The 24640-nt window shown below is 45.3% G+C and overlaps 1 protein-coding gene across 2 annotated transcripts in view; it reads left to right on the forward strand.

Moving 5' to 3' along the window:
- The first annotated feature begins 18433 nt into the window (after nt 1–18433).
- LRRC1 (leucine rich repeat containing 1) overlaps nt 18434–24640 on the forward strand; it is a 63573-nt gene continuing 57366 nt past the window's right edge. For both annotated transcript variants that reach the window (XR_014524278.1, XM_083495996.1), the window contains exon 1: nt 18434–18597. Coding sequence is in view for 1 of the 2 variants with exons in the window: in XM_083495996.1 (XP_083352122.1) it covers nt 18439–18597 (159 nt within the window). In the remaining variant the exon portion in view is untranslated. The remainder of the gene's footprint in view (nt 18598–24640) is intronic.

Below are 24640 nucleotides of genomic sequence, written 5' to 3' on the forward strand. Positions count from 1 at the left end.
GTCCGACTCTTCGTGCCCCCATGGACCAGAGCACGCCAGGCACTCCTGTCTTCCACTGCCTCCCGCAGTTTGGTCAAACTCATGTTGGTAACTTCAAGAACACTGTCCAACCATCTCGTCCTCTGTTGTCCCCTTCTCCTTGTGCCCTCCATCTTTCCCAACATCAGGGTCTTTTCCAGGGAGTCTTCTCTTCTCATGAAGTGGCCAAAGTATTGGAGCCTCAGCTTCAGGATCTGTCCTTCCAGTGAGCACTCAGGGCTGATTTCCTTCAGAATGGATAGGTTTGATGTTCTTGCAGTCCATGGGACTCTCAAGAGTCTCCTCCAGCACCATAATTCAAAAGCATCAATTCTTCGGCGATCAGCCTTCTTTATGGTCCAGCTCTCACTTCCATATATTTGGCTGCAAACACACCATACATTTAAAGCCCATGGCTTCTTCCAAAGAAACTGTAGTTTTTGCTTCACAGAGCTACAGTTCCCAGCACCCTTAACAAACTACAGGATTATTTGTGGGCAGTCATGCACTTTAAGTGTACACAGCAACCTCAAAAAGTAGAAGTGCAAATCAACTCTCATGTCAAGACATCTTATTTCCACCTAAGCAGATCGTAAATTGCCATTCCTATGGAGCAGAGAAGGGCACTCCTTGGTTTGCCCTTAAAATCCACAGCGAGAAGTTGGGGGTCAAGCTTTTGTGCTGTAGGGAACTTGGGTTTTATAGCTGGTGTGCTGATCCATCCCTCAGCATGACTACTGCTGGATCTGCTCCAACACGTGCCTCACATTGCCACAAGATGTCGCCGTTTCCAAGGCTCACCAACTTTGCTTTATTGTTAACTAACAATGTTTATACCGTTCCCCGCAATGACAATTAATTTGGAAAGATTCGTAGCTAAATATAATAGCAAAAATTGAGCAAAGCCTGGTTTCATTTATTTATTTTTTTGGCCACTTTTAAATGAAATATCTGAGCAGGAAACAATATCGAAGCACGTTACCATAAGAAACTCGTTTTAAAACAAGTAAGAACCGTAAATAAAGTCACGAAACAGTTCAGTGAATCTGAAAAGCACATCATTAAAAAATACAATGACATGCCTGGGCAAATAAAAATGTCTGCAAAAGATGCCTAGCACCCACTGAGGACCACGTCAACCAGATCTGTGAGGGGAGGCCACATCAAACTGTGGACCATTAACAGCAGGACCCCTGCAGACATGTTTTTAATTTTCTATCCAGGATGGTTTCTGCTCATGATGGTATTGGGGCTGTTATACCTGATCTCACTGCCAATTTGGCTTGTGCCTCCAAAACTTTTGGGACATCCACACCTACAGCCTTTCTCCTTAGCTGATCCATGCAGGTCTATTAAGGAAGGGGTAATAATTAATAAATGAAATGAAATGAAAATTATTTATTCCCAGCCACTCTGGGCAGCTTCCAACAAAATATTTAAAATATCAGACATTAAAACTTGCCTAAACAGGGCTGCCTTCAGATGTTATCTCCCCTTCTGCATCCACCAAATGTTCTGTCTGATGACCGTCACTTAGGACAAGGGGAAATTGCAGCTGAAATTGCATCTGAACACTAGGCTCTGCCTACCTCAGAACTGTCTACTCCTTTATTTCTTAATTATTATTATTGCTGCCGCTGCCAAAATCAGTAGGGATTTTTTTGGAGGGAGGAACAGAAACATTTTCTTGTGGGGGCCTGACCTGGGTTAGCTACCCCTGCTGTATAGGATCCACATTCTTGAATTACTTTGTGAATTTAGCACCTTCTCATGCACGGAAATTTGGGGAGCTGCTTCATATCCAACCACTTCAACCAGCTCCATCTTGCTAACTGTCTGCGACTCTTTCGAGTTTCAGGTGAATCTTGTAGCAGAGGTAGATTTAGGGCAGCACGACCAGTTCCACCGTACTGGGTCCAAGCAGGGTGTCACAACTATGGTGAGCAGAATGGAAGGTGAGGGGGGCATCAAATTTTGGCCTTGTACAGGGTGATGCTGAAATGTGAAAGTCCATCCCTCTTCTCAGTCATCTTCAGAGATGCCAGGAATCCATCCTGGGGTCTGGTACATGCCAGACATCTGCTCTGCCTGGTTACAAGGCCCTGCGTTGGTTAGGCAGACTTTTTCTTCTTATTGGGCATTCCCCTTTTGTGTTAGCAGCAGTTCCACTGTGAATGAATGTGCCCTCCATTCTGAGGCCCTTTGAATGTATTCAGTGCAGGGATTATGCTTAAGCACTGATTGTGTCCCAGGTCAAAAGAAGGTTCTGCCAAGTCAGCAAAGTGACTGGTCAACAAAAGCATGTGTAGAATTCCTTTTAATACTGCAGCCATATAGCTGAGCCGGGCAGGGAGGAGGAAGGAGGCAGTATTCATAAGCAGGAATGCCGTGTAGCCTAGGGTTGCCATATTTCAAAAAGTAAAGAATCAGGAAAGTTGTCAAGCTTTTTGACTTGTCCTGGTAATGTCTGGGAAAACCTGGACATATGGCAGCCCTACTGTAGCCCTGTGTTATGTGTTGCTGAAGGATGTGCTAATTGGAGGAAGAAACCCCTGAATGCTAAAGTTCCCACGCGACACATTATCAGGTAACTGATCACTATAGGTGAAATGAAGGTTTGGGAGCAATTGGCTTCCATGCCTTATTCTGGGGCTGAAATGATGGAGGTAAATGTTGTGGGGAGCACAATGAAATCTACTTGCTCCTATCTTCTGATTTCTCCCCAACTTTAGTCATATCACACCCAACCTACAACTTCCCAAAATATGTTGTTGTTGTTTAGTTACGTCCATTTCCTGCTTGGCAGGGGGTTCGACTCGATGGCCCTTGTGGTCTATTCCAATTCTATGATTCTATGACTCTTCGTGACCCTATGGACCAGAGCACGCCAGGCAGTCCTGTCTTCCACTGCCTCCTGCAGTTTGGTCAAACTCATGTTGGTAGCTTCAAGAACACTGTCCAACCATCTCGTCCTCTGTCGTCCCCTTCTCCTTGTGCCCGCCATCTTTCCCAACATCAGGGTCTTTTCCAGGGAGTCTTCTCTTCTCATGAGGTGGCCAAAGTATTGGAGCCTCAGCTTCACGATCTGTCCGTCCAGAGAGCACTCAGGGCTGATTTCCTTAAGAACAGAGAGGTTTGATCTTCTTGCAGTCCACGGGACTCTCAAGAGTCTCCTCCAGCACCATAATTCAAAAGCATCAATTCTTTGGCGATCAGCCTTCTTTATGGTCCAGCTCTCACTTCCATACATCACTACTGGGAAAACCATGGCTTTAACTATACGGACCTTTGTTGGCAAGGTGATGTCTCTGCTTTTTAAGATGCTATCTAGGTTTGCCATTGCTTTTCTCCCAAGAAGCAGGTGGATCACATTTGGTCAAACTCTCCACTATGACTTGTCCATCTTGGGTGGTCCTGCACGGCATAGCTCATAGCTTCTCTGAGTTATTCAAGCCGCTTTGCCACGGCAAGGCAGTGATCCATGAAGGGGTCCCAAAATATAACCTGCTATAACAAAAGGTGAGGAGCATGAGCCTCCTTTGTCCACCCCTCCACCCCCCAAAACTTTGCCTTGAGCTATCTAGATGCTTGTGAGCATCGCTCAGGGATTCCCCGTGTTTAAAAGCTGGGCTATTAATGCTAGTGTTGATAGTGCTGGTTGGGCTTCTGATACAGTAGGGATGGAGGAAGCACTATCACTTTCAGGTTCTTTCAGGTTCGAGATCTGGTGGTGGTGCCCTGCCTCTTCCCCCTTCCATTTAAGAGAGCACATGCTCATCTCTTCAACTTCAGGAATGAATGTCATAACTTCATCTGGAAAATAAATTCCACCCATTCTCAAATGGCATTCACATACACCTTAAGACAGACCATAAGATTCAGGTAGATAAAATCTGAGTATTAGAATCTGGACCTTATTGCCCAGCTTTGCCAGTAATCTACATTTTTATTCCTGCTGTTTTTAATTGTTTTTAGGATGGGGAGGGGGCTCTGCTATTTTTTGCCTGTTTCCCATCCGCTTCCCCTTTTCATGATATCATAGCTCTTTTATGATTTCTGTTAGCTGCCTAACAGAAAACTGGTCCTAATTGCTAAAGGACCTTCCCTCAACAAGCATTTTGCACCACTGTTGTATACATCGTTATTCAAAACTAAGTCCTGTTGTGTTCTATGGGGCTTCCTGTGAGGTAAGTGGGTGTAGCATTGCCATCTCAAATGAAAAGCATCAGAAGTGGCCCTGATTAGGGGCTACAAACTGCTATTTCTGGTTGAAACCCCAATTGATCGCAAACACTAGTCAAGGAAAACTGAGCCTTGCCCCCCACCCTCTCAGTTCCCACGCCCTTTGACAACTGTTCATATCATGGCTAAATATGGACTCCAATATTATTTAACTGACAGGTAATAATCCTACGTAGGTTGCTTCTTTGTTCCACATAGAACATATTCATGACTAATTTGAACACTGCTGATCATAGTTTCTGTAAGGCAACAAAGCAGCCATAGTTTTCATAAGGTTGTGGGATTCCCACCCGCCCCCCGCCCCAAGAATTGAGAGGCTTGAAGGAAAACCAGGACAGGAAAAAAGCTTTAGTGGTGTTACACTGACCCTTCGCAAAAGGATCAAGGCTTATACTTGCACGGAAATGGGGTGAATGGTCATATCTCAGCATATTAAGCAGAGAAATGAACAACCTTTTTGCCCAGGCAGATGGCCTCTTCACTTCTCCGTTTGCAGGAGCCAGCGAACAATCAATGAAGTCTTCATTGCTTCAGCCAAACCAGGAAACTGTAGCTAATGGCTTCAGAAACAGCCAGGATATTAAGCCCCAGTTTATAGAGGGTTTAGAATCTTGGCTAATTCAGACACAGCTAACCACAGTTTCCTGGTTTGTATGTGACGGGAAGCTAGACTTAATGGAATACTTCCTGGTTTGTTCCCTCACCTGCACAAAGGGCCGTGTGAGGACAGAAGGCTTATCCATATCTCAGCTTATTATAGTGAGAGATGGTTATCCAAATGTCGCTTCCTCCCAGGTAAGTGTGTATAAGGTTGCACACCCTTAGAGTCAGTGCTGTTTTTCTTGGGGTGGGGAAAAGGTGCTGGAACTCATCACGAATGCCTCCCTTGTTTTCTTAGAATGACAATGTCGCCCACCTGAGAGGTGCTGGAACTGAGTTCTGGTGAGTTCTGGCTGGGGGGAAAAAGACCTGCTTAGAGTGTCTTCAAGTCATTTATTTGCTTCCCTCCTCATTAGACTCAAGGCAGGAGTTGTGGAGGTGGTACCTCAGGCTCCCTGGAGAGAATTCGCCACCCTTCTTGTGTGTTAAAATCATGAGCATTCCTGCTTTGCTTTCACAGCCATTCAGCTGAAAAAAATGACCCTTTTAAAAAAAATAATCCATGCAATTTAACGAAGCATGGAAGGGGTGTGCTAGAGGCATGCTTCTTGCCTTTCTCCCGGAATCAAATTTAGATCAAAAGAAATAGAAAGCTGGCCACCTGATGTGATTCGAAAATCTCCCCCCTCCCCAACACAAAGACCAGGGCTGTGCATGAACAATCGTTCCCTCTATGGCAAGGGCAAGGAAAGAGATGCCTTGCAGCAGTTCAATACCCCCTTCCTATTTATAGCCTTAAATGCAACGGTTAACAGCACTGGTCACACCAGTTTTGCTATGGGGCCTATTATGTCACCAGGATCCCTGCATGGATTTCTTTAAACGCAGTGTACACAATTGTTACATTTCGCACACAACCTGTTCAATTAAGTGCTGCCTGGCTTGTGTGTGTACGTGACCTTTTGAGAGAGGCTTGTGGAGGGCTGTTGATTGAACTCGCACACAGTTGAAATACCAGAGATCATTTCAGAATGAATATTTATTGGCAGGGGTAGGATAGCCCAGGGTAGCTATTCACACCTCCTCGTTTAATATATCAATTTATGCTTCTTCTTCTTTTGCAGGGTGAAGCACAGGGAAGAGTGCAGAAGGTCCCTGATTCAATCTCTGCCATCCCCAGTTAGGGCTGTTGCAAATCCCAGACACTGCCAGTCAGTGTAAACAACATTGAACTAAATGGGACCAGTGTTCTGACTCGGTACACAGCAGCTTCCTGTATTCCTACAAATCACTGCATTCAGGCTGCCTGTGTTTTTGCTGCCTTTATTTCCTGTGCCTTTGACAGCAGCACTATCTGTTGACATTAGCAGGAGATAATATAATATATAATAATAATAATAATTTATTATTTATACCCCACCCATCTGGCTGGGTTTCCCAGCGGCTTCCAGCTGAATATTAAAAACAGTACAGCAGCAGACATTAAAAACTTCCCTAAAGAGGGCTGCCTTCAGTTGTCTTTAGCTCAAAAAAAAAAAAGAAAAGAAAAGAAAAGAAAAGAGAAAAAGAGTCAAGGCTAGCTTTGTGCTGCAATTCGTACAGAGCAAGTACACCCCCACCACACTCCAAAGGAGATGTATTTCATTCCTCAGGGAACTCTGCAAACTTTTTTTTTATATAACAAAAAAACAACAACGCAATGGTGGGCAGGCCAGGTCGTCCTCTTATATACCTGCTGGGATTGACAAGGCATCTTGACCCTCTCCTGAATCTCATAGCTCTGCTGTAGCTGCCTCTGATTAGTTATCATTAACTCCTTGGGGAAAATAATTAGCATCACATGTAAGTTGCCAAACCAATTAACCAACTAGAAGGATTGCTGTTAATAGCACCAGTTTTCCTATAACTTGATATTGCTGGATAGTTTTGATGAACTGCAAAAGCATTTTAGTTTGCTTTCTGTTGTCACCCTGGAACTTTTCTTTATTAGTGCCACTTTGTTTTGTACAATTCCTTGCAAATGAAGGAAAACAACTTTTCTGCTTGTCTATGTTGATAATATAATTTTGGTTACTGAGGACAAACAAGATTGTACAAAAACAAGAGTGGGTGCAGGCCTGGCCAGGCCATAGGCGTCCTGACTGTGACCAAGGTGACCTGTGTGCTTGCTTGCTTGATTAATAGCTGTTGGGAACTTAAGGTCCCTGCTCTGTGCTCCCTGCTCTTCCTTCTTATGCTCTTTGTACTGGACCTGGAGACTCCAATAGAGAGCATTCCATGTCAAGAAAGAGGGCAAGTGGGCACTCTATCAAATGACAGGGCAGGAGTTACACAGAGCAGGGCCTTTTCACTGGTGGTGTCCATTGTATGCCTCGCTCTTCCCAGACATGCTCTCTTTTGGCCTGTATTTTGGAGCTTTATAATTTAGGAAGACTTTGGAAGAACTGGTTGACAAGTCTTCTCAGTTGCTGACATATGAGTGGATTTTATTTGCTGCTATTCTGTGCTTCTGGTGCACCAGGGCTTACACCAGCATAATAGAGTTGGCCAGGATGCCAGAAGGGATACAATTTATGAGCTTTCTCCATTATCTGCACAGCTGGGGATGTTCAGTCAACAGTGCAAAGGCTGAGCTGGAGCATTCCCTGCTGGTTACCTGCTTTCAGCAATAGGGGTCGCTGTTTGGTAGTACCCAACTGGTTAGCTGTCAGATTCTAGAGCTCCCTATTGGTGGTTTTTAGCTAATTCATGAAATACAGAGTCCATTCATAAAACACAATGTTCATTCATAAAGCAGTAACAAGATTTCTTCATTGCTATATATTGGGTGTATATTTCAGCAGTTGAATGTACAGGTTTATGGCCATGCTGTAGTGTAGTGCTTATGCAACTGTGAATAAAAGTGACTGGGCTCATTGTCTCGGGGTATGGGGGAGCGGAGAGGTGACAAAACTGATTTCCAATAAGTGCTCCCCTTTTATTTCCATAACAAGTCCTTGAGTCTGTACTCTGAATAGTGACACCAGGGACCTAGAAGGTGCAGGGCTTGTCAATCCAACCCCTGCACAGTCTCTGTTAGAATTCCTGCTCCATGATTGCAGTCATTGGATTTTTGTCTATCACATGACGGTGTATGTTTTGACTCCACAAAGTGGGAAGTGACGGAGACAGGATGTTTGTGTTACTGTGTTCCATGAGGTGGGACTACTGTCCTTTTTCTCTTTGCTGTTTGATGCTAGAGAGAGAGGGAGCCATGTTGCAGTGCTCCGTGTGTGTTTATATGTAAATAAAGTAGATTAGCTGTGTTGCTGAGGTCTGTTACACAAGCTGCGAAGACTCTGCGGATCCCTAAGTGTGCCGATGTCTGTTGGCATCGGTTGCTGTGATCTTCAGGCTGAAGAAAGCTTTTGAAGCTCCCAAACGATCAACCAGGAGGGAGGGAACATGCCAGTCGGGCATGTGTCTCTGCCAGGGTCCTACTTGAGTGTGGGACAAGCTCCTGACAGTCTCATCAGGGCTGACCTTAAGGCGATTGGAGCAATTTGGCCAAATTGGGCCCTGTGTGCCGCTCCTAAGGTGGCCCCCACACCAGGGCAATCTAGATGGATTTTATTTATATCTAAAAGATTTTGCAGACTTTGACTGTGAACTGGGGCCCTACAAAAATAAATAAATCAAGTTGCACCCCACTGCTTCAAATTGGGCCCTACTGGCTAACCCTGAGTCTCATAGTTGCTGGGCCTGAGTTGCCCTGCCCTTGCATGAAGTCTTGAGTTTACAATTTTGGGAGAGGGAAGACGGCGGCACTGGGGAGCGGGCAGGCTGGTAAGGCCCCCTAGATTTAGAGGCCTGAGTTGCCCTGCCCTCACATGAAGTCTTGGGTTTGCAATTTTGGGAGAGGGGAAACTTCCTGCTGGGGAGCGGGTGGGCTGGCCAGGCCCCCTAGATTTAGAGGCCCTAGGCTTCAGCCTACTTAGCCTATACATAAATCTGGCACTGCTTCTCATGCCACCAGGTTGTGGCAGGGCAGAGAAGAGACGCAGCTACTGAAATGATATTTTCCATTTTTCCTGCCACCCCACCCTGCAGAGGCCCTGCCCTCTTGTTTTGCATCTGGTCAACCTGCTACAATCCTAAAACAGCTCCTGGCTGGACATGAACAAATGATGTGTATTAAGGTCTTGATGCCACAGAGTGATCTATCCAGCACTCTGCCAGCCAAGTAGTGGGTGGGTGTGCATTAAAACTGCTTGTGCTGCTTTCAGAGCAACATATTGCACAACAAGCGGGGCAGAAATGGTCAAAGTGGTTTTCGAGCGAACTACTTTTCAGGGGCCGGGTGGAAAAGTAGAGAAAGAAGATTATTGTGCGTGCTAATTAACTCTGGAAGGCTGCCAAGCTGGGCCTCCAGCTACTTCCAAGTTTCTTATCATGAAGTTTGTTTGGTAAATAGTTTGGCTCAATCTGTTTGGAAGGATTTGGCATCTCCACACTAGGATTCTTTTTATCCACATTTGTTTCCCACTCGCCAGATCACTAGTTAATTGATTAGTGTGCCTCTTCCTCTGCTAGTTCCCATTCAGAGTTCTCTTTGCTTTGCTTTTTGCTTTCCTTATGTAGGTTGACCTGTCTAAGTCTTCCTCACCGTGCTTATGCTCTTCATGTTATTACTTTAGTCAAAAATAATCACAATGCTGTGGGTTTTTAACAATATTGTCAGCTGCCTTGCAGACTCACTGAATTGCAAGATGGGGAATGAATGTTTAATGAATAAATAACAACAGATTTACTCCCCTATCTGCTAAGAATGGTTAAATGATCAGTGAGAAGTGGCAGCATTATTACAGATGGCAGTGGCGTAGCGTGGGGGGTGCAGGGGGGGCCGGCCGCACCGGGCGCAACATCTGGGGGTTAGGGTTAGGGGGCGCAAATCCACGGGTTAGGGGGCGCAAATTACTTGCCTTGCCCCGGGTGCTGACAACCCACGCTACGCCACTGACAGATGGTGCTTATGGCAAATTCTGCATCCATCAGGGACGGGAGCCTGCAATGAAATAAACAAAATCCCATTGATTTTCATATAATCATTTGCTTTTGTATAAATTGATTCAAGCCTACGAGAGGCAAAGAGCTGGGGATGGCACTGAACCTTTCCCTGCTTGGGCAGAGGAAACCCAAGTCAGTTACTCTCTGGTTTGTGAGACTTTCCTAGGTCAGGGATAAGAAACCTGGGGTCCTCAAGATGTAGTTGAACTCAAACTCCCATCAGCACCAGTCAGAATTGCTGGATAATTAAAGGTAAAGGGACCCCTGACCATTAGGTCCAGTCGTGGCTGACTCTGGGGTTGCGGCGCTCATCTCGCTTTATTGGCTGAGGGAGCCAGTGTACAGCTTCCGGGTCATGTGGTCAGCATGACTAAACTGCTTCTGGTGAACCAGAGCAGTGCATGGAAATGCCATTTAACTTCCCGCCAGAGCGGTACCTATTTATCTACTTGCACTTTGATGTGCTTTTGAACGGCTAGGTGGCAGGAGCAGGGACCAAGCAACGGGAGCTCACCCCATTGCGGGGATTCGAACCGCCAACTTTCTGATCGGCAAGTCCTAGGCTCTGTGGTTTAACCCACAGCTCCACCCGTGTCCCCAAGTCTATGTTTGCATGGCACAAACGATTGCAGAATTGTGCCCTGCCCTTGTGGCTTTCTTATCCTCTTTTTTGAGCTCTCTCCCCACTCCCGGCCATACAAGAGAAATCCCTGGGCATGTCTGCACATATGAAATGGTTTTATCTGTTTTGTGAAATATGCAATTGTTTTAGGTGTGCTTTTATTGCCTTGTGAAATTGCTTTGAGGGTTTTCATGGGAAGCAAGTCACAAATTAAATAACAATAGTAAATGGTGTCATTTCTTTTCACATGGGACCAAAGGAACCTGCTATCAGTCCAGAGCTTTCAGTGACAACCTGTGGACGTCCCAGGTATTTTTGAGCACTTTCAAGCCTCATTTATTTCTGTGGGACTGTTTGAGGGCATGATCCAAGTGACTGGCTTTGAAATGAATTTGACTTGAAAGTGCTTAAAAATTGGCTCACATGTTTTAACTTATATTTCACAGCATGGTTAAAATATTTAAAATGTTTTAACATGTGTCAAAAGAAATATTACAAAATTGTAAGTGTGTCTAAAGGACTGTTAAAGATTATATATTTTTTAACTTTGCTGCCATCCTAGTCCCACCTACTGGGTAGTAAGTCCCATTAAACTTAGTGCAGCTTACTTCTCACTGAATAGACAAGATTAGAATTGCACTGCAATGCTGCAAGCCTATATGCACTTATGGAGAAATAAATTCATATGAATTCATTAGTATATGTGCATAGGATTGCACTGTAAACTAAAGTATTCTTCCAAGTAGTTCAGTAGTGTTTGATGATACCAGTGTTTGCTGCTCCCATGTTATCACTCTGGGTTTATGTCCTGCGTGATAAACCCAGAATAATATCCTTGGGTGTCTTATAACTTAAAGGTTTGAGCCAACTAAAGTGGCCATCCCTGTTTCAACTGATGCATCTTAAAAAGAGTGCATAGCTACTGTTCTGATCCGCATAATGCTCTCTTAACATGCTATTAGCAAAGGAAAACAATACTGCAGACTCCCACTACCCCTGGCAACTTACCTTGTAACAACATAATGGGCAAACGCTGATAAGCAGAAAACAGCACGGCAGATTTAAGTGCAGGGTTACATTCCCATAATACTGGAACACTCTGAGAACAATGGGCTATAAATAGTCACATACATGTTGTACCAACTCGGGCACATTCAAGTCTTTGCTGCGGTGGTACCAAAATTAACACTTGCTCATTCAAAATTTAAACGAGGTACATGGTGAAATATTGTGGGGCTAACTTTGGCTGGTGCATGAAAGCGCACTTCACTTGGAATAAAAGTGAACTTACCCTCATCCGTGCAAAGAAGGCTATTATACCGCACCAGGATAGCTAGTCTATAAACAGTGCACTGACTTCTCTGTACATCTAACTCAGGGTTTCCCAAATGTTGGTCTGCAGCTGGGGGTTTTTGGACTACAACTTCCATCATCCCTAGCTAGGAGGACCAGGATGATGGGAACTGTAGTCCAAAAAACAGCTGGAGACCCAAGTTTGGGAAACACTGATCTAACTAAAGATGTCTTTTTCATCCAAAGGGATGTATGAAACTGGGGGGTGGGGTGGGGTTGCATTCCTTTTTATTGATATAAATTGAGGCCACTGGTTCCACTATCCTAAAATCACATACTAGAATAGCTGCATTTGGTTCGGTTTGCCTATTTTATACTCATTTTCTCTCCGCAGTGATGGCCGAATGTAACAAAATAGCAGCCTAACCTTAAGCAAATTTATTCAGAAGCAGATCTCCTTGAGGCCACTGGGGACTGCATCCCGAGAAATGATGTCTAGGACAGCAGCTCCAGGATTGTACAGCTAATCTTGGGAAGAAGCCCTGCTGAACACAGTGGGACTCGCTTCTGAGTAAGCATCCTGATGGAGGACGCAGAATGCTACATTTGATATACAGTTGTTACTAGCTGGTGTCGCAGGAAGCAATAGATACAAAATGTCCTCTCTCCTGCTTTGCAACTGTCAGGCTTCGCACAAAGGAGTAGCGGGAGATAACTCGCCTCTTGAAAAAGTTACATTCGATGCAAGCTAGCTCTCATACTGGAAGTCTGAGAACTGTTCAGATACAGTAGGGAAGGTGAGAAGGGTTCTGGCAGGAACTGTAGCCACTTGGAGTCTCACAGGTCCCACACAAAAAGTACAGTAGGAATATTGACTAAACGTGAATTGCAAGGAACTTTTGGTCTTGTCAGTCCTGTGCTCCCAAGGATTGAGAGGAAAATGTTCTTGAATGGCAAGGCATTGCTGAAAGGGAGAAGAGAGTGCTTTAGGCAGATACATGGACACCCTTCCTTTAGTTAGAACATAGGAAGTTCTCTTATGCTGGGGAAAAACCATTGGTCTACCCAGTTCAGCCTTTTCCACACTGACTGACAACAGCTGTCCCAGTTTTCTGACAGTGGTTTCTCTGGAAATTGAACACAGGTCTTTCTGCATGCAAAACAGGTGCTCTAGGATAGTTGCAAAACTGCTACGTACATGTGGGTTAGGAAGCCTTTGCTCTTGCTGCTGCTGCTGCTGCTGCAAATAATAATAAAAATCAGAGCATGACTATGCCATGGAGACTGGTAAAAAAATCTAAGTCTGAATCTATTTTGCAAATGTTGACTGCAGAGCAGATATTTGTATTACTGATTTTTATAATTTGCAATTAATTTGAGTAATTAATAGGCTGAGTTAAAGGTACCCATGACTATTATATTAAAATATGCATGTGTCTGCTGTAGAAATCCTGATTGTGCTGTTTGGGTCTTTTAAATACTGTACAGGGGTTTGTTTGTTTTTAAGAGCACTGCAGGTACAAAATCAGTTTGGCCAGTGACCACATCAGGGCTTGGGTGGGGCATGAATATTTTTAATGAATGTCTGAAATGTGATGACCTTTAGTTCTGCCCCTCACAGACTAGTCAAATTTTGTGATGGTCCAAAAGGTAGAGAGAAAGAGAGAAAAAGAGAGAGAGAGAAGAGAGCAATTAATGTTGACTCTCATCTTCGGCTCCATTCCTATAGCTTCTTACCTGAGACTAAACCTGATAGTAATTGCTTCTGAGAAGACATGACAATTAGGATTGTAATGTCAAGATGATTGTTAGAATTAACTGGTGTTTATCTCCAAAGACATTGCAAAATTCATTTAGGATTGTCAGCCAAAACATGCAGAATATGAATATTTACTAATTTTTGGAATATTCATTGCAACACTGCAGGCAATAAAAGGTCTATACTCTGAGTGCAACTCTTTGAAATGCCACCATGTGTGGACTCAGCCTCAAATCAACAGCTGATGTCTTGAGCAACATCTGCGTGTGTTTCATGGGCTGCATTCAGTTGCATTCCAGAAAGTTTTGAGGCAGAGGCCCCATCCCCACTTTTGACAAATAACTATGAGTTTTATTAATTTATTGCTTCTTGTTGAGTGGTCAAATTTTAAAGCTCCCTCTCTATATTATGTCACTGGCTTTATATAACAAACAAGCTCAGCATTCCTCGCATGCCTTTCAGGAGAGAAGAAAGGAGTTCTTCTAACAATTTTCCACAAAGGGCAGGTGATGACTTAGATTATGCCCATTCCTCTCCCACAGCTTTCAGATAGCAAGCTGAGAATTGGGCTGCCTATCTATAAGGAGATCAGTTCAGTCTCTCAGGATTTGTGACTGATTTTTGTGTGTGTTTGTTTTTGTTTTTCAGTACTTGGAGGAATACAAAAACAAAAAGTGTATACATACCCTACTGGGAAACTTTTTCGCTTCTTTCCTTTTATTATTCTTTACATTTTTCAATGCATGCATTGTTAGAAATATAAAGAAGATACAGAACTTTATCCTGGTTAATTGAAACTAATAAAAATCTTACTGGTCCTGCAATTCAAAGCACACCCCATGGAACTCAGGGAGATTTATAGTGCAATCCTGTACATGTACACTCAGAAGTAAGCTCCACTGAATTCATCATAACTTACCCCCAGAAAATTGTGTATAGGATTTCAGCCTTACTTTTGGATAAATAACTCTAGGGACATGTCAAGAGTAGGAAATGGGTGCATCAAGGGCAAAGGGAGGAATAAACAAAGCTGCAGTATGTCCTTCCTTCTGAGAATGTGGGCTGACCTAAACTACCTAAAATGTGGACATACGGTAATTAAATTCACCTAACAGGAGTCAATATAAGCACCAAAAGCGAAGGTTAACGCTGTCTGCTTCACTCATGCCTCCTGCCACCCAGAAGCAATTAGGATGCAGCTTAATTTACAGAGGAGATGCGCCCAAGCAGTGGTGTCTTGTCCCCTCTGGGAATGGTGGAGCAGAATGCAAGGAGCCTCATTCTCTATCTACTTATCCTTCAGGGTCCTCTTCCTTATTCCTTTTGTGCAACTTCTCCCTTAACTTCCATATGCAGTCCTCAGCCATCCCCCAGATGAACTGACAGTGTTCATTTCCCTCATATTTGCTAGACGGCAAAGCTGTTTACTTTCCTTAGCAGTGGAATGTTCTATGCCATCATGTCGTTTTAGCTGTTCGTTGGCAGAGACTCGTTACATGCAATACGATATAGACATAGACACTTCTGCAATGAGTCAGTGCGTTGCAGCTAACCTGGTGCAATCGCACTGCACAAGGCCTTGCATGAGTCATATGGCAATGTGATAGTGGAGGATGAAGGCATGCCGGCACTAATCCTAATCCCAGCCACATTATTAGGACCTAGAAGCCCCCTGTGCAACACTTTGACAACAGACCTGAGTTTCAAGGTCTGTAGCTCAAACAGACTATGAGGTGTTGATGAGCTTCTGCCAATGCAATTACTTTCCTTTGAAGGACCTCATTAAGACAGGTCTGTGAGTACTTCCAGATATGGGAAGCTCTGGCTATCATATCACCAACACAGGATGCTGACTAAGAAATACCTTGAAAAAGAGGTGCATGCGAATTAGATATGCAACAAATCAGATTTTGAGAGGGACGGTATGTGTTCTTTAGATATGTATGGTACAAGCACGTAACACACAGTGATACTGCTTAAATTCCTTCAAAGAGGGTGTGTACTGTAGCTGCTTATGCCTTGGACTTGGACTAGAGAAGGTAAAAGGTAAAGGTACCCCTGACCATTAGGTCCAGTCGCGGACGACTCTGGCGTTGCGGCGCTCATCTTGTTTTATTGGCCGAGGCAGGCAGTTTTCCCGGCTCGTGTGGCCAGCGTGATTAAGCCACTTCTGGCAAAACCAGAGCAACACACGGAAACGCTGTTTACCTTCCTGCCAGAGTGGTACCTATTTAACTACTTGCACTTTTGGCGTGCTTTCAAACTGCTAGGTGGGCAGGAGCTGGGACCGAACAACGAGAGCTCATCCTGGCGCGGGGATTCAAACCACGACCTTCTGATCGGCAAGCCCTAGGCTCTGTAGTTTAGACCACAGCGCCACCCGCATCCCATTGGACTGGAGAAACTCGAGTTCAAATCCCTGTTCAGTTGCAAAGCTTATTTGGTGATGTTGGTCTGGTCATGGAAAGTTGGGGGATGGAGTCGGGAGTTTGGGGCAAGACAGCTTGTGTTCTTTAATAATTTGCATATTTGCTAGGGAGGTGGGGATCGTGTTGCATTTCTAGATACATGTAGGGACTCAGACTTGTGTAGGAGCAACACCATCTTTCCTAGAAACCTGTCTCTTTAATTCTGTGTGAGCACAGAGGTACTTTTACTATGTTTCTTCTGGCTAGTGGGTTTTATTTTTTACTACCAAGCCTGGACATAACTGGTGGCCCCTTTGGTCTCAGCCTAACCCACCCCGATGAAGTGGCACTCCAGATGTGGCCGTGCTGGCTGCTGCTGACAACTGGAGCACCTTAGGCTCCTCATCTATGAGAAAGGAAAACACAAGTCTCATAGTAGATCAGGGCTGCTCTCCTTTGTGCAACTTAATTCCAAGTACGGTGGGCAGAGAAGGGTGCTGTGCCTTGCAGAATACCTTTGATTCCCTGACTTTGATTTGCAGAAGGAGTGTGGAGGGGGCTGGCTGGGATGCCATGTGAGTGGAATCCAGTGGCGAAATTTTTATTTTGTAGGGGAACAGTTAGGGCCAGAGGCGTCAACCTGCAAGGGCAATGGGGGGGGCAGGCAATGTTGTTAGCATGTGACATTGCAGGTGTCAGCATCATACCTCCCTCCCTAAGCCAGGCAGAAGCATCCTAGACTTGGGGAAGGAAGTGCCAGACTTTAACACTCTAATGTACTGGGAATATTTAGGGAACTAGTCTAGTCCTCTTAGTCCACATGTGGAATCTTTCTCCACAAAAGAGGAATCACAGAAGTGGAAGCAGGGCCGGATTTAGGTTTGACGAGGCCCTAAGCTATATGTCCAACTGTCCTTTGTCAACAACAAATTGTTGCTGTTTTTTGTGTCAAATATATGCTATATGGTAATTTACGGACCTAATACTGTAGGTATCTAAAGCCATTTGCACATAACAAATACAGTGGTACCTTGGGTTAAGTACTTAATTCGTTCCAGAGGTCCGTTCTTAACTTGAAACTGTTCTTAACCTGAAGCACCACTTTAGCTAATGGGGCCTTCCGCTGCTGCCGCTCCAGAGCACGATTTCTGTTCTCATCCTGAAGCAAAGTTCTTAACCTGAAGCACTATTTCTGGGTTAGCGGAGTCTGTAACCTGAAGCGTATGTAACCTGAGGTACCACTGTAGGAGCCTACACAACACAAAGCACTGTTCCTGTATGTAGGTTTTTATTTGTTTTTTAACTTATATTTTGGAAATGCACATCAAGTCCCCCCCTTTAAATTATTTGCCCCCCCCAAGAGAGTGGGGCCCTAAGCTATAGCTTGTTTAGCTTATAGGTAAACCCGGCACTGGGTTCAAGGGACCACGAGGGTCATCTAGTCCAACCTCCTGCAATGCAGGAATCTTCTGCTCAACATGGAGCTCAAAACCCACGACCCTGACATTAAGAGTCTCATCCTCTATCGACTGAGCTACCCCTGGCCAGGAAACTTTGGGAGAAGCTAGGGGTGGGAATCATTCCCTCTTCTTTTTGCCACACTTCCTCCCCGTCCCCTGGATTTTCTCCCCGCAGCAGACGGAGGCGAGGGGCTTGTTCTTTCTCCCTTCTCCCTTGCTTGGGTGTCGCACGCACCACCTCGGGGTCAGATCCCAGAGTCCCAGCGAGGGAGAAGGGGAGGGACCAGCGGCTGGTGATGTCAGCTTGGGAAGAACGAGGGAGGGAGGGGAGGGAGAGCGCGACGGAGGAAGGGAAGGAGGGAGGGAGGGAGCCAGAGCGCAGAGCCAGCGAGTGTTCCGGGTCAGGCGCAGGAATGAAGAAAGGTGCTGCTGCTGCTGCAGCCTGAGCGACGAGCGAGCCGGGCTCCGTGGGAGAACTGGGGGACACTGATTGGACAGCGGAGGCCCAATAAGAGACAAAAGCAGCAGGAAGGTTTTCTGTTTCTTTTCTTTTCTGCGCGTAGTAGTCTGGAGCGGCAGGAAAGAGTTTTCTCCTGTCCCAGGCGAATGTTTGCAGGAGCTGCTGCTGCCGCCTCCTCCTCCTCCTCCTCCGGGACTTGCTGAGGAGAGGAGAAGGCGAGGGCGGCCTCGAAGGCGGCTGCTGGCAGACCAGCGAAGGCGACGTGCCTGGGGAGCCGGCGTCGGCGGCGAGGGTTGCTAAGGGCCGGGTTTGGAGCCGCCCCCCTCCGCGCTCCTCTCCCTGCGCGCTCGCTGGCTGAGGGCGAAAGAAGCCTCTCGCGCGCGCGCCTGGCGCTGGAACTGGAAGGCGAGCCGGGCAGGGGGCCGCGGGGAGGCTGAGGCGCTGCCCCGAGTGGCCGCGCGAGCCTCGCGCAGCTTGCCGAGGGTTGGGCTGCGGGAGGCAGGCAGAGGGTTGCCGCCGCCTTTGCTGCTATGTTTCATTGCATCCCGCTGTGGCGGTGCAACCGTCATGTGGAGATTATCGACAAGCGCCACTGCTCGCTGGCCGCCGTGCCCGAGGAAATCTACCGCTACAGCCGCAGCCTCGAAGAGCTCCTGCTCGACGCCAACCAGCTCCGAGAGCTGCCGAAGGTGAGCGAGATAGGGGGGCGAGGAGACGGCGGGGCCGCCGTTGGGGTGTGTGTGTGTGTGAAGGGAGAGATTCATTTTCGCAGGTGGGTCAGGAATGGAGCGCCGCTCTCGCCTCTCCCCCCCCTCCCGACCCTAAAGGTGAAAGAGTCCGCGAGAGGTTCCTTCACCTCGGCTGGGACTGGGAGCAACCATTAGCAGCGAAGCGTGGGGGGGGGGGGAGGTGGCCCATTGAAATCAGGGCCGTTTCTCAAACTTCTGAACTTCGCGGCGGGGGGGTCCGCTCTCAGTGCTCTTCTCGAGCCACCTACCAGCGCGGGTGACTGGTTTACTCGGAAGGAGTGTGTCGCGACCCCCGTTCTCACGACGGCATCAATACATTCCGACGGTGGTCTCTCTGGCGCATGGGCTTCTGTCAGAGCGCGCTAGCCAAAGCCCCCGCCCCCCACCGCTCGCTAGTTTGGGATGGAACTACGTTGGACGAGAGGAGAAAGTGTGGGGCAAGGAGCTGGCTAGGTAGGGAAAGGGACCTGAAAAACAGCTGTCTCTGCCTGGGCGCCAGCCTTCCTTGCCAACACAGCCCTAAGTCTCAAGTCTTGCAAGACCTGCTTTTCCATTTGTGTGATGGCCTGTTTGCCTTGTTTAAAAAAAAAACAAAAAACTGTCGTGCTTCACAAGCCAGATACGAATGAGATTTTAGAATACCATCTTGTCAGGAAAGAATAAATGAGCGAACAAACTTGGGACCCAAGATATAGGAGAAGTGTGAAAGTGGTACTGGGCTCTTGTTGGGTAGCCTCTATCTTCCTGATGTAAATTAACTTCTGGATTTCCCCCCCTGGGTTAATACTTAAAGGTGAATTCCCACTAAAGTAGTGCTGGAACTAACCTTCCATTTGCAGGTATTACTGTGGAGATGGGAATTGTGGTATTGTGTTCAATTAATGTGGTCATGAGGGTGGCCGCTTATAGTTGTTGAACTGGCCCATGCACAGGTTCACCATGGAAAATAGAACATTTGGATTTACATTGAGATGGAGAAGACCATGTAAACTATCCCCTTTACACAGGAACTATTGCAAACATTGTTTTATAAATTCCTAGTCTCCTGCTATGGTTTTTTGTTTGTTTGTTTGTTTTTTGGAGGAGGGTTGTGACTAAAACTTAACCACGTCAGCTCGAATTACCTTGCATCTCTTCTGAAATACTTGGGGTAAGTCTGTAGTGAGGCCTCATTATAAGTGAGTGATATAATCCATAGATGCAGCAATGGTATTGATATTTGCTGCTTTTACCAGTGGTTCTGAAAAGGGTCTTTAGATGGATTTAAGATATGGGCAGAAAGCATTTTTATGGCCTCAAGTAAGTCTCCTTCTGCCACTGTCCCCCCCCCCTTAATGTAGATACTTCCCCTTTCACTGTACAAGTTTATGAATCAAGTACCACCTCATCTACATTTGTGGTGGTGAACAGCCTGTGGTACCAACTGGCTGAGTTGCTGTGGTTTCTTGGGGAACTCAGCCTTTTGCAGTCCAGTTTCTGTCAGGGAAGAGAAGGTTTTTGGTATGCCTAGATTAAAGTGGAAACACAGGGTATGTCTGAGAACTGGGATACAGGGAAGCTAAGTGACAAGCTGCACAGAGGACAGAGGCCGAAACAGAAGGACAGAACAGGCCAGGACCTGAGAGAGTAACCTGAAAGAAGCATAGGTGGAGAATTCAGCTTGAGGAAAGCTGCTGCTTGCTGTTTTAGCTACCGGATTTTGGTAAAAGTTTCCACGTGATGTGATGTACAAGCATGTCTGCTGAATCAGCATGCATGACACTTGGAGAAAACATCACCCTTATCTAGCTCTGGTCATGCTTAAAAACCCTCCCCACCATTTATGCGTGGCTAGTCGTGTCAAAATACTAATGAGCATTTCGATGTGCCTATGAATCTGCAACCCACTGGAAACAATATGATGAAGACAGGTGTGTATTCTGAGCCACATTTGGTTTATAGCAATGGTTCCTGATTCTATAAGACAGGGATGGGATACAGCTGGGCTCTCAGGTCCCATTATCCCTGACTGTTGGCTGCACAGGCTGCTGCTGCAAGTTGGAGTCCAGCAATATCTAGGTAATTCCAACATCCCTGCTGTAAGAGATGTGGAAGTCTGTACTTTCCCATATTGCGCTTCTTAGCTGCTTAGGAGTGCAAGCCTGGAGTGCACGCTTTGGTTCAAGTAGCTACTAGAATGAAGCAGAATCATCACTTTTGGTAGGTAGGCCATTTTTGAAGTAGAAAGACTGAGAATTATCAGTTCTCAATTTATAGGATGAGTGTTGTTTGTTTCCTTTTGCTATTTTCACTCTTAGAACCCGTACCCTAGGGGCAAAGGACTTTAGCACCTATAAATTGTCAGAGGACCTGAAGCATTCTGTGTGATGATTCATTCCATCTAGGATATAAGGAACTATCTTGAATTAAATCAGGTTAGCTGAATTCCTTGGGAATGATAGATACAGTATACTGCTTCACTGCCTGTGCATTGATTTGGAATCAAACATTCTGTAATAAAAAGACCAATCAACTCTCTTTAGTACTGGCTTTTCAAAATCTTAGAAAATGGTATTCTCAGTGCTTCCCCCCAGGGGGTACTTAAGGGTACACAGTACCAGACCTCTTTTTTGGTTGTTTAAAAATGTGGCACTTACTGTAACAACTTCATGGTGCGTACCGCCACCTATTTTTCTAGAAAAATAGGTATTTCCTAGTCCTGCTCTCTGATATTATTTTACTGGAGATCACATTGCTCTTTCACTGAGCTATGCCTCTGCCCTATATAGTTTGTGCTTCCCCTCTGGAAAGGGAACTTCATTAGAAAAACTCATTCTTCTTAGATTGCCTTCTTCCAGGATTCAAAGGCACAGCTTCATGGGTGCAGACCTTTGTGCGAGTCATATGCCAAATCACTGAGCCATACTGTGTGTGTGTTTGTAGCTGCTTCATGCTCAAATATCATGCTGTGGTCTGTCAGTTTGTTTGTCTGGGTAAAGTCATTGAACCTGACAACATGCTTCTTAAAAGTGATAAACATGTTTGTCTTTCCATTCTTGAATTTTTCCTTTAAGAAATACAATACCTTCAGCTCCTATATTTGGTCTTCTAAAGAACTAACCTTATTTCTATTGTACTCTCAGTTTACAGTGACTCTTCTCAGAGCAAAACATGGTTAAGAAAGTATAACTGGTTTGCAGTGGATGTCTGAACTAGGGTGGGGGGAAGGCTTATGACTGACCACCAAACCAGAATAAGAAGCTATGGTTTGAAGTTGTTTTCAAACCATGGTTTTTGCCAACTCTGATTCAAGCCCTCTTCAGAAGTTACTTGGGTGAAAGGGGCTGTATGAGTAGTAGGCACAGCAAGGCAGGACTACCGCGCCCCAAGTCACATTGCTATCTGCCCACACACCCCTCTATCCATGCATTGTGTGGATGTCTTCATGGGGGAAGCCTGTCTACACACACAGGCACTCACTCATTCTGGCATCCTGATCATGCAGGGTCTAGTCCTGCTCACAGTAGACATTGAAGCTCCTCCACATGCAGCTGCTGGGTGACCTTGGGCTAGTCACACCTCTTTGAAGTCTCTCAGCCTCACTCACCTCACAGAGTGTTTGTTGTGGGGGAGGAAGGGAAAGGAGAATGTTAGCTGCTTTGAGACTCCTTCAGGCAGTGATAAAGCGGGATATCAAATCCGAAACTCTTCTTCTCTTGGTGGGCATGACTAACTTAGGTTTGTTGCTTTCAGTGGGTCTACTCTGAGTAGGACTTAGTTGTGTGTGGCCCATAGGGTTTCTGAATGTGTGCAAGCCTTTGTGCGTGGACACTGACTCCCCCTACTCAGACATCAACACCCACACCCTGAGGCTGCTTTTATGTGAGGAGCCCACTTCAGATGAGTAAGACATGAAGGGACTTTGGTGTGAGCAAAGGAGTTAGTAATCACTCTTTTTGCAGAGATGCTGCATCCTGGTCAGGGGAGTGAACTTGTTGTATGTTTGTGTTTCTAGTCTATAGTTACCACAAAGTATGGCTTGGTGTGTTTTCTGAATTCAACAAAAGTGTTTCATTCATTCATTCATTCATTCATTCATTCATTCATTCATTTTCATCTGCCCTTGCAAGAGCAGTGCCCAGCGATGTATGGTTAGTAACATGTCAGATCCAGGAAGTGTTTCTAGGGCTTGAACCCAGGTCACATTCCAGCATTCCACTTGCTTCTCCCCACAGCCAAAGAAAAATAACCACCAGCTGGTAAATAAAGGTTGCATTTTATCTGCGGCCCTTGCTTCCGTTGAAATTGTTTTAGGGAATATTGTGATTTCCAAGGGTTGTAAGGCAGGAACTGGCAGGCTTTAACACTTGAGGGTTCTATTTTGTTTCGTTTTACTGTAGCTCAGTCAGTGGCAGCTGCAAAATAGAGGCTCGACTGGGTGGACCTGATTCAAAGAATTAGAACCAAGCTCCCTCTGAGCACATGCCCAGCCCATAAATTTATGATCAGTACCAGAAATGAGCTCACAACATTTTTCACATGAAGGTCCTACTCTTGATTCTCCTCCCGACCCCTGAACTTTCATTTTCATAAACCTAGTTGGGCATGGGGGTTGGGAGAGCTTCGTTGTTAAACAATTGGAAGTCAGAAACTTTTGCCAGTCTCCTAGAGATCTGTCAATAGATCCCAATCTGCCTTTTGCTGGCCCCTGTTTTGAGCTGCTTTGAGTAGTCCATAGCTATTAAGAAGGGCAGGATAGAAATTTCTACGTAAACAAAAGAAATGTGGTTCCATTAAAATAAAGCTTTACCAAAACCTTTTATTTACTGGCAATGTGATGAAATATATATATATATATAATCACCTCTGCCAATACCTCTCTCTGGTCTAAATAACATTTTGTGCAGTTTACCAAACATCTGAGTGTACATATTTTCATTTTTAACAATGGTCTTTGTTTTGCACCTTCCAGTATTTATTATTATTTATTGAATTTTATATCCTGCCCTTCCTCCCGAAGGAACCCAGGGTTACAAGCAGACCCACAATTTAAAAACGAAGATATTTAAACCCCCCACTACAATTAAAAATACTCTAAAACCAGTAAATCTGAAACATTCTAAAAGCATAGAGTTAAAAATATGATTCCACTCAGTGGTCTCAGTGTTGCCAGGAACAGTATTCTTTAGCTATCAAATGCCTGAGTAAAGAGGAATGTTTTCAAGTTTCTCCTGAAAGTTGCTGATGATAAAGATGGGTGCATCTCCCTAAGGAGAGCATTCCACAAACATGGGGCCACCACTGAAAAGGCCCTGCAATGAGTGAGCACCAACTGAGCATCCATTGCTGACAGCAGCACCAAGGCATCTGCTGCTGATCATAGGGTTATCTGACATGGTTGATATCTGGGAAGGTACTTCCTTCACTATATTTTATGCCTTCTTAAATGCATGGGCTACACAGTCTAGCAAGTGACTACCAGGAACACATCTTTGCCTTTCTCAGTTGTTGTCATTGCTAGCAGGATGGCTTACAATCGTGGATTCATAGCTAACAGATTTATCAACATCAGGTGTAGTTTGGCTCTCAGATCCAATGTCCAGAACTTGGCAATTCCATAGTATAGATATGGTCTTAATAAATAAAGAAATTGCCCAAGGTGTGAAAACATTGAAAGGCTGCCTAAATTAGCTCTCTGAACATTTGATAACTTGTGCAAATAAGGGGGGGGGGAATTCAATGTATAGTAGAGACAGAAAACAATAACCCCACACACCTGTCCCGATAGGGGAAAACTTCCAAAGCATAATGGAAATCTCTTTGCCACCCTGATTATGTGTAGGAAGAACAGATCAAGCAACGTGTGGGGTCAATGCAGTGCGCATGTTTTTATAGCTATTTCGTTTCAGGAAATATATAACAGAAGCAGTCTTTTTCAACCTGCTGTCCTTTGGATGTTCTGGTCTACAACCGCCCCCCCCCCCAGTCCTGACCATTGACGATG

The sequence above is a fragment of the Podarcis liolepis genome (genome assembly GCF_965112155.1).
Source record: "Podarcis liolepis genome assembly, chromosome: 3".
Classification (NCBI taxonomy): domain Eukaryota; kingdom Metazoa; phylum Chordata; class Lepidosauria; order Squamata; family Lacertidae; genus Podarcis; species Podarcis liolepis.